At 37.8% G+C, this 11,225-nt stretch overlaps 1 protein-coding gene across 1 annotated transcript in view; it reads left to right on the forward strand.

Moving 5' to 3' along the window:
* The window catches only part of UNC79 (unc-79 homolog (C. elegans)), a 218,862-nt gene that overhangs the window by 124,544 nt on the left and 83,093 nt on the right, over nt 1-11,225 (forward strand). Inside the window, exons 25-26 of the mRNA XM_015566456.1 lie at nt 1,348-1,549; nt 2,179-2,358. Coding sequence (XP_015421942.1) covers nt 1,348-1,549; nt 2,179-2,358 — 382 coding nt within the window. The remainder of the gene's footprint in view (nt 1-1,347; nt 1,550-2,178; nt 2,359-11,225) is intronic.

Below are 11,225 nucleotides of genomic sequence, written 5' to 3' on the forward strand. Positions count from 1 at the left end.
AGCAAACCCACTACTGGGGACCGAGCCCACAACCCAAGCATGTGCTCTGATTGGGAATCCAACTGTGACCTCCTGGTTTATAGGGTGATGCTGAACCACACTGGCCAGCTGGCACATGTATTTTATAGTTGAAGAAACCAAGTCTCAGAGAGATAATGTCACTTATCAAAGGACACAGAGTGAATTTTGGGAGAACCAAAACTAGTCCTGATCTTGTTTTTCCCCATTGCCACCTGATTTATCATTATTTCATTATTATTAAAGTTAATAATGGCAAGAGCTAACATTTATCAAATAGGCATTGTGTTTTCAGGGCAGTGTATTAAAAGTGTCTGATCCTGCATTATTTCAGTTAATCCCCACAATAACCTTTAGTATGTTCCCATTTTACAGATAGAGAAGCTGAGGGTTAGAAAGGTTAAGTAATTTCAGAGTCACACAGCTAGTAAGTGGTAGAGAAGGCTCAGGTCTGACTCATAATAAAGTCATATTCTTAACTGTGTGTGTGTGTGTGTACACTGCCTCCCAATCAGTGGGAGGGTTCTTGTAAAAAAGACTAAGAAGAAAGGGCAGTGGTACAGGATCTGAAATATTCTGGGGTTGTGCTCCCTATGGATGCTCACCCTTCCTTGTAAAAACGTCCAGTTGTTTTCTGGATAGTCCTTCTCTGTTGGTCTTAATAACACAGGGTGGTTGTATGGCTCACCGCTGCTCAGGGCTGGAACATGGGAGGCACTCATTAGATGACAGTTGGATGAATTAATAGAACGAATTGCAGTTTTTTTAAAAAAAGGGAATCCTAGACTTATATACAGGAGAAATAGATGCTCAACCCATTATACCTTTGATTTTTAAAAACTCTATGTTTCACTCACATTCCAAGAAGATGACTTATGTTCTTTTAGAATCATTAAAAGAATTCTAAAATCTGAATTTCTTTTAGAAATTTTAATTCTAAATTTTAGAATTTAACATTGAAAGGAAATTTAAAGACCACCTTTTTGTGTATTCTAAAATGTGTCTTTGCAACTATGCTTCTCTGATAAGAACTACAAACATTAAGAAAAGAAACATTGGTTTGAGGATATTTGGGTAAAAAAAAATAGTAACATACGTTTAGTTCAGATTTCTAAGTCAAAATTTAAGGGCTATTCTACAATTAGGAGAAGTTTCTCTTTTGTATTTTTTCTACCAAAATTTGCAGCAAGAAAGCTTTCAATGGGCTCATTCTACATTAAAATATAGATTGAGGAGTTTGCTTTGTTCCTCTGACTTTGCTTAGTGTATTTGCTTTGAAGCAACTTAGATGTTTAGGTCTGACTTTGCTTTCCCCCTCCTTTTCCCCAGGGTCTGTGTGTTTGTCTTGACTTCCAGTTTGACACTGTGGTTAAAGATCGGCCCACAATATTGAGCAAGCTTTTGCTCTTGCATTTTCTCAAGCAAGATATTCCTGCTCTGAGCTGGGAGTTCTTTGTCAACAGATTTGAGACACTTTCTTTGGAAGCTCAGCTGCATTTGGATTGTAACAAAGAATTTCCTTTTCCTACAAGTAAGCAAAAGGAAGAACTTGCTGTATAGAGGTTCCTATGCTTGTGCTGCTAGATAAGCAGAAGATATTATGTGCGTAGTTGGATTTCCCATTATGGAGGGTGCCTTGACTTCGTGCACTTCATCTCTCAAATGTTTGTTGAATACCTACTGTAATCATCCTCAGATTAACTATTTTCTGGCATTCCGAAATCCCAATTTTTCTAGTTCCTTTTGGGGGCTTGTGATAAACAGTTGTGACTGTGTGTTCCTTATATGCTATTCAATCATCATGATTGTAATGCTTGTGAGCAAATTTGTAAGAGATATTTGCACCTTGCAAATCCACTCTCTCATGCTTCTTAATCAGGTACCTACAGCTCTGACTAGATGGGGAAAAGACTTTGGTCAGTCAGCTAGTTATCCAGTGATAACAAAATCAGATAATTTAATCTTATTTAGACGATAGTCATGAAAGGCAATAGTCATGATTTTTCATATAAGCTTTCCTGTAGAGAGAAAGGTGAATGAGTCATCTATCCATGAAAGATGGTTTGTAATACTGAAAAATATACACAGATGAATGGTTTTAAGCTAGTTGCATAACATAGGAGTTAAGGAAAACGCTAACCTCTAATTCCTTTTGCAAAGCCATCACTGCTGTAAGGACCAATGTCACCAACCTCAGCGACACCGCGCTGTGGAAGATCAAGAGGGCTCGCTTTGCAAGGAACCGCCAGAAGAGTGTGCGTTCCCTGAGGGACAGCGTGAAAGGGCCCGCGGAGTCCAAGAGGGCGCTCTCCCTCCCCGAGACCCTAACCTCCAAAATCCGTTGAGTATCTTCTTTCATCCTTCCTTTAAATCTGTTTAACGTCTTTCTCAGGCTGACTTGTCTTGTTGAATGTGCATAGAGACTAGCGAATTTAGCAAACAGCTTGGTCATCAGGTCTGGCCTTCGGATTCCCTAGAGGGTCGCCCCAGGGGTGTTAGTGCCCTGGGTGGCTTTTTACAGTTGTGGGGTGAAGCAAAGCCTCGATCTAACAGTAGATTATTCAGTAGGTTGTTTTGGAATGTGGAAGGCAGCAAACCCATTGATGCTTGGCATGAAAGAAGCCTCTGCTCCTAAGTGCTCAGATGTGAAGCTTGCACCAGCCTGGATAAGAGATTCCTGAGAAGACTTTGACGTTGTCATTGAACGCATGGTAGTGGCAGCCAAACAAGCTTCCAGACAAACAAATAGTAACGGCTGCTTTTGCAAAGACAAATTAGGCTGAGAAGTTGAATTTTTGCCCAACTTAAACAAGCTTCATTGCCAACAAAAAGACCGTATATACTTGTTTTCTAAAGGTCTTTCTTTATATTGTATCTGTAAAGAGAACAAAATTTCTCTTAAATTACCAAATCACTAGATGAATTCTAATGATTAGCAGTAGCTCATGAATGGGAAATAATTAAAAATTCATAAGTAAATCATCATATTAGTGAATGGATATGTTTAAATACATTGCTAACTTGTAAAATTTATGAAATGACTTAATTTTTAATTTTTAACTGCTGTGAAGTTAAAAGAACCCCATAAAATATGTTTCTTATCCTATGAGAAGCTGAAAAGTTTGCTTTTTCATTGGCACTTATTAGAAGACAGCCTTATTGTAACATGACCATTTTATATCATAAATATGATTTTATTTTAGTTATTGCATTTTCCTCTATTTTTCAACAAGCTAAAGATATGTAGTGTTTTGAACTTTGGAAGAATCAATAAAAGCCCTGTAAGCAGTCAATAATCTAGGTGTTCAGAGAGCAAACATAATAACAGGTGCCCATTTCAGAATATCCTGTGCTAATGTGAGGTCCCAGATGAAACTGAATCAGATCCTAAAATCCAATACCTCAATCAAATAAATTACAATTTCTATAAGAATGTCCCAGGTCTTTCAGAATCTAACTGATCAGTTTGGGGTATACAGTTTACTTATTGTTATTTCTTGCTAATTGATTCACGTGCCGATTCTGAAGGTTAAGAATTAAAGCAACATTGCAGGATGCTCTTGAGATTCAAATGAAACCACAAAACTTTTGTGATATAAACATCTGCTATGTGATGTTAATTACAATCTAGTTGTAGAGTTTACAGTCAGCCAGGCTTCCTGTGGTTCTGGGTGAAGTCCGTATTGTTTCTCTGAGGTATTAATCAATTGTTGTGTGCGGCGTTAATTTCCCGGTGTTTATCTCTGCCGCCATCTTAGTTTCTCTCTAAAGGTCTTTCTTTATATTGTATCTGTAAAGAGAACAAAATTTCTCTTAAATTACCAAATCACTAGATGAATTCTAATGATTAGCAGTAGCTCATGAATGGGAAATAATTAAAAATTCATAAGTAAATCATCATATTAGTGAATGGATATGTTTAAATACATTGCTAACTTGTAAAATTTATGAAATGACTTAATTTTTAATTTTTAACTGCTGTGAAGTTAAAAGAACCCCATAAAATATGTTTCTTATCCTATGAGAAGCTGAAAAGTTTGCTTTTTCATTGGCACTTATTAGAAGACAGCCTTATTGTAACATGACCATTTTATATCATAAATATGATTTTATTTTAGTTATTGCATTTTCCTCTATTTTTCAACAAGCTAAAGATATGTAGTGTTTTGAACTTTGGAAGAATCAATAAAAGCCCTGTAAGCAGTCAATAATCTAGGTGTTCAGAGAGCAAACATAATAACAGGTGCCCATTTCAGAATATCCTGTGCTAATGTGAGGTCCCAGATGAAACTGAATCAGATCCTAAAATCCAATACCTCAATCAAATAAATTACAATTTCTATAAGAATGTCCCAGGTCTTTCAGAATCTAACTGATCAGTTTGGGGTATACAGTTTACTTATTGTTATTTCTTGCTAATTGATTCACGTGCCGATTCTGAAGGTTAAGAATTAAAGCAACATTGCAGGATGCTCTTGAGATTCAAATGAAACCACAAAACTTTTGTGATATAAACATCTGCTATGTGATGTTAATTACAAATAGGAAAACTAAACTTGCCCCTTCTAGCCAATGCAGTTAGCACTAAGTATATTTTCTAGGCTCAAGTTGTTTTTAATGCTTATTTAAATAGAGTTGTTGTTGATTTTTAAGCTGTGAGGTTGACCAGGCAAGAGCAGTCTGCTCCAGCTCTCGGTGGGACACCCGAACAGATGCCAGGTGGGTACTTCTGACTTGAAGGGCTGTGTGCAACTGTCTCTCACAGGTGGACAAAGGAGAGTGCAGTGTCTCTCACTGGACCACAGTGACATAGGTTTGGCAAGCTCCAAGGTCTTCCCCAGGTGCTCAAGCGTTTGGGCCCCTGACATAGCAATTCCTTTGATATTAGCAGATGGCTTTTGATGCTGGTAACTTTTGGTCCAGTAAGAAGCATCTGTTCCCCAGAGAGCCAGTATGACTAGCACCATACCTAGTACTTATATTTGTATATGTATTTACACATAGAAATATTATGTTCATATATATCTGCTATAGGAAAAAACATACATTTCATTCGCATTTTAAAAGGTTCTACATTTGAACCACCATCATTCACTCATCCCCTTAGTCATTCCTGATTCTTTGCAGCTCTACATGCCTCTCTGTCTCAGAGAAAGAGTTTCCATTGTTGGGCGCATCATGGGAACATATCCAGCTTGGCACAGTGTAACTGTCATTTGATGTTCCTGAATTATCCTAAGGGCTGAAGGCAAGACCATTACAGACTGAACGTTATTCACACAGATAGTCCCATAACTTGTTGGGAAAACTGTGAAGGTTCTGAGTACCTGCTTATTTGTCAGAAACAAGCTTGGTCACTACCATCTATGTATCATGCTAACAAAGATTTTGTTTTTCTATTATTATTTTCTAAGAATAGTTTTAAGGTGAAGTTTTCAGAATGGCCTCAAAAGGGAAATTTCAAGTAGGGAGACTTTAAAGACTGTGTGTTTGGTGTGTGTTATAGAAATGACTCTAGAAAGAGAGGCGGTGAGGGATGGGGGAAGAGCACAAGAATATGATTGCAGATGGTAGATGTTGGCCAGAGTGTATTTTCTCTTTTAAAATTGATGAGAAAAAAGGGATAGAAAAATACTTGGCAGAGTCTCTTACCTTATTTTGTACATCGCTTGTGCCTCACCTGTGCTGAGATGGAAGAAAGATGAAATAAGAACATCTGATTCTGACTTCACTGCAAATGTGAAATCCATCCAGGTCCCCTTCAGTTAGGTCTTTTTGAGAATGGTCTTATGCAGTTTCACAAACTATCTTTATTTGACCCCATCTTTTCTTTTTGTCATAAGGCTGAATTGAAAAGCTAGTCTGTAATTATTATCACCCATTATAATAATCCAACCTCTCACATCTCTTTGGGAAAATGTGTGTATATATGTTTCTTAAAGTGAAGAAAAGCTTCAAGCATCTAATTGTCCCATCCAAAGTGACAAGATGGAACAGGGGCAAATAAAAGCATTGTTCATATTAAGCATAAATATCGTTTACATGACACTGCCATAAGCAAAACTTCTATAGATTTGGAAACTTACAAGTTGCTTATAAGACGATTTCAAACTAGATTTTCAGTTTTGTATTATTATTCACTGGACACTGAATGTTTTAACCTGGAAGCAAAAACATACCAGGACAGTCAGAAGACTACAGGATAGTTTAAGATAATAATGAAATGGAAACCGAAGAACTTGCTATTGAATATACTTTTGTTTGGTGCAGATAATGAGCTCCTCTGTGCAAGACCTTGTATTGATTAGGCCTGAAGTAAAGGCTGAACTTTTTGTCACTGGATTTATAATTTATGGCTCTCTGATATGAACATGCACAGCAAATTTGCAATGGAAATACACTCGTATAGAAGGTATACTCTGCAAGGCTAGCGAAGAGCTGCATTCCTCCCTGACATTTATGAGTCAATTCAAAGGACTTGTGCAAATATAAAAAATTCATAGAATTCTACAGCTGAAATATTGGAAGTAGGCTAATATTCTCATTTTACAGAAGAGGGAACTGAGGCTCCCAGAGAAGAGTAAGTGCCACAGGTTTGTTGGTAACAAACCGATCTGGGTCACAAACCCAGATGTCTTGGTCTCCCTTGCAAGGCATGTGTGGTAAATGCTAGTAGGCACTCTACACATTTATTTAATTCCAATTGATGAAATATACACTTTTACCTGCTAATCTGAAATTGGTTTAATCCTAATTAGATATAAGTTGTATTTTCACTAATGCTGTGAGAACCAGGAATCTTTGTCTTTGATGATTCAGAACATCTGATGAATGTTAATGTTGGATACAAATTTCACCCATGCTGAACATGATGCGTAATGCTGAACAAACAATAACCACTCCATGTAATCACATGGGGTTTAATTATATCTTGTTCCTTATCTCCTGGAATGAATAATTAAACAGTGTAGGTAAATAATAATATTTCATATATGTATAGTGCTTCTATCTATGAAGAGTATTTTTATGCAGATCATCTAATTTCGATTTTACAACTATGGATATATGTAAAGTATTATTTTTTTTCACTTTACATATGGACAGGAACACAGGTCCTAAGAATTAAGAAATTCTGCTTAGGTGGTTTGCTGAAGATCACGTATAGCTAGTTAGGGATAGGACTGATACTTGAGTCCAAGAGACTTGATTTGCTTTCTTTCCACTACAGCCTCCTCCTGAGGAATTGGTTTTAGGATATTCCTACCCTTTGGGATGACATGAGCATACCAGTCTAGTTACAGAGCTGACCTGGGCATTCAGGTCTGCTACAGTGAGCATCCAGTAAGCCATGAGCATCCAGACCAGAGGATCTTTCCGGTTAGAACCTACAGATTGGTCTAGAGCTATCCTAATCCCTATAGGGACATGGATGCTCTACTCCAGCCCGTAGAGAAATCCTGAGATCTCTTGGTCTGAATTTGTATCAGTAAGAGAAGGTGCCCAATGCTAGGTACCCAATGCTTGGTAACATTGGTGAAATTCGTATTGACCTTTCCTGCTTCCCTCTTAGGTTCCAGCCCGGGCTTCCAAATTGCTTCTCTTTTGGGCTCTCCCTCTTTTTTTCTAGAAAGATGGTTTACAATTCACATCTTCACTAATTTCAAAATACCTATTGATTATTTTGATCCAATAAATCAAAGAGTACAGTTGTTTTTCGTAGGAATGCCCTTGTTTGAAATGATGGTTTTGGGAAATGACAGTTTCCCAAATGATAGGATGTGGGGTAGGAAGAGGCAAAGGCAGGGATGGGGAGAATATGAGGATGCAGAGTTAGTCACCAGCCTCAACTTTACAACCTCTGTGGCCATGTGCACACACAACAGAACTGTGAATGAAGCTTTAATTTGAGTTAATGAGCTAGGGAGACCAGTGAGGCAGTGTGGTCAGACCTACTGAAATAAAACAACCTCATTTATAGGGTGTAACCCTTGGTTTTTCTGGACCGAATGCAGAGTAAGCTCGTGGAAGGGGTCCTTTCTTCCTCTACTTGTCACATTGGTTTGACAGTGGTGGCTGTGAGTTGACTTATACAGAGGAATGTTCCCTAGCTGTTTCCAAACATTCCTTGCTGTTTGGAAACTTCATCAGTTTTTCTCTTATAGAGAAGACAAGATCTGAAATATTTATTTGAATTCAGTACACGTAGATATTTATGAATAATAAGCATCTACTCTAAGTCAGACACGGCCCCATATTCTCTGGAGGTTATAAAAAATGGGTGAAGCATAGCACTTGCCTTCAAGGAGCCTTTGCTCTTATAGGGGAAATAAGTCAAGTGAATGAATAAAAAGTTCTGCCTTGCATAATAGCTATTTGTCCCAGGAGAGTTAAGAAATGCTATAGGAAACTTCTGTTTATTCTTCCCTTCCACCCTCCCCTCTTCCCTCCTTTCTTGTCCTTGGACGTTTCGAGTTTAGGGATCACATCCAGTTGCTGAGAGGAAGGTGGGCACAGGTAATAAGAATGGCTTCTGGGGACCAGATCCAGAGGGTTAAATTGGGGATGGGGTGGAGGACCACTCTACAAGGTGAAGAGAGAACGTGAGCAAAGGCCAAGGTGGGAAATGTTGGTGACATTCTGAGATCCGTGGGTAGCCCAGGTTGTAAGGATGCTGAACATTTGGGGTGGATGGAGTGATAGGAGAAAAGCAGGTCCTGATCTTGCCTGGCTCCAAATTGTTTGAATAAATAAAATTGTACTATACTTTGGAGTTTCGATCGGTTGTACCACTCTGTGGACAGATTGCGATGGGCCCGGTCCATGTTCAAGTTATGATAGGATAGCTCTCTCTACCTTGTGATTATAAAGGTGCTTACCTTTTTCTTTACAGAAGTGATCAAATCTCTTAACACCTTAAATCTCAATAGTTAAAACAGATAGAGGAATTTTATGGAATAGAATTCAAAAGTGTTTTAATGGTCACACCTTCGAGAAAATATTGTAGGCATTTAATTTAAAAATGGAAATTTTGTAACCTTTTAGATAACTAATTGCTGTCTTGAACAATAGAGAAAATGTCAACTTTTCTAAGCTCATTTTTCTTATGGATTTGATTAAGGTAACTCTTCTTAGTGAAGAGTGTACCAACCACAAGCCTACAGTGTTGTAAAGAAAGAGCACAGACTTGCAAAGCTCACAACCAGAGGGGAAATTATTGGAATGCAAAGAGGGCTTCCCCCCACTTTATGCAATAGGTCCCACTAGCTAGTCCTTTTTTCAGTAAATGTCATGGTTTGTTAAGGAGCATTCATTCCTAGCTATTCAGAAACAGCAGAGTAAAATCAGCCAACTTAAAGCACGGAAGATCAACGAAGATGAATCTAATATGAGGACAGGGCATTTGTGAAATAATGCTTACTCATTAGGAAAATGTGATTTGACAGGAAAAGTTAAGGTTACATACTTTATCTGTAATAGTGTCAGGAACGAAAATAAAGAAAAGTAAATAAAATGAATGTCTTCTTGCAACGAGAAGAATTTTGACATATTTAAAGGTGAAGTCTGATGGTTTATTTTCTAGACCCAAACTGGGATAGAATGAAATGGAGAGCCGATATCCTAGTTGGGCCTAGTCTGGGGTCCCCTTTCTTTTGTATTGAGGTCTTGATTCTCACGGTTATAAAACGAAAGTGCAGGTCCTTCTCCAACCCTCCTGAGTTCCACTTTTAACTTTGGGATTTTGGAGTCCAGCCACTCTGGACTTGAGGTGGTTGAGCAGGACTGAGTGATTCGTGCTGTCTGAAATCTTGCCCCCAGAGCTAAAAGGAATTGAGGAATGAAGCTATATTGTCACAGCCATCACTTGCTGCTATAATAACATTGAATCCTGCAGGGAACCTAGATTTTCACACTTGTCAGATTCTTGGCCCAAGCTTGCCCAGAGCAATAACCTTCTTCTAGTTGTAAAGTAATACTCTAGAGGAAAAGAAAATCAAGATTAAATGTTATTCAATGTTGAAAAAATAGTTTTCTAAACTTTTTCTATTTTGCTTTATGAGGATTTACATAGGTATTGTTTTTGGTTTGATCTTCTATTCAAACATTTAATTATAATATACAGAGATGCTTCACATTTTTGGGCTCTTGGTGAAATAGGGTGATTTTTTTAATGATGACTGATTCATGGCTAGTAAATAATGATAATATTAACAATTGAAAATTTATTATTCACTTTTCATGTGAAACACCATCGTAAAGAAATTCTTAGGTTTTGTTTGAATAAGTTTTGGTAAAATTTCTCTAAAGTACATTGCACATATTTTTCCCTTCATGGACAGACTCTATGAGATAGAACATGTTAATGTCCTAGGGTCATATTGAAATATGTCAGATGCTTTCCCTTATGTTAGAGGCTCTTTGACTTATATGATTTCTCTGCCTCTTCCTACATTGTAAACTATCCCTTCTCAGTGTGTCACTTTTGAACAGACCAGCATTCTTCTGATCATCTGGGGAAAACTAGACAACCTAGTTGTTACCTTATGTGTAGTTCTAACCTAGTCATGCCTGAACTTGACATTACTTTCATGCCCCTGCTGAAGAGAAAAGGGTTTGGGCTTGAGGCAGTTGATTTCCACAGTCCCCAGAAATGTTTCATCGATCTCACTTCTCTTGGCTGTGTCCTAGAAGACTGAGATTTTGCCGAATTGGTTAAGTTAATGGGTATAAATCACCTAGTTTTTTTTGTTGTTATTTCCTTAATACCATCATCATAAAATAAACATGGTCAAGCTTTGGTTTATAATGATTTGTAACCGAAGCTTGTCATCATTTAGCAGAACTGTTCCTTGCAGGATGAGAGATGAGAATGTGGGTGTGCTTACCTAACCCACCAGGCTAAAATGGCTTCCAATTTAGCAATTCTGATGCAACTTGTCAAAGGAAGGACAAGAGTAGCCCCTACAGAGAAACATGGAAAAACAAATCTCACTTTTCCTACCCCCTAAGTCCTAAACAAAACCAGATCAGAAGAGGCAGAAAAACAAAGAAGACAGGGTCTAATTTCTGACTCTGAAAAATAACAGAGAAAGTCAATGTCAGGGAGCTGTTCATCATAATTTTTTGTAGGGTAAAGAATAAGTCAAGGGCAAAAGTATTCTTTTTTTCTTTCCATGTGAACTTTCAGCTCACCTTCATGTGACTTCTCA

Source organism: Myotis davidii, unplaced genomic scaffold (assembly GCF_000327345.1).
Source record: "Myotis davidii unplaced genomic scaffold, ASM32734v1 scaffold1703, whole genome shotgun sequence".
Classification (NCBI taxonomy): Eukaryota; Metazoa; Chordata; class Mammalia; order Chiroptera; family Vespertilionidae; genus Myotis; species Myotis davidii.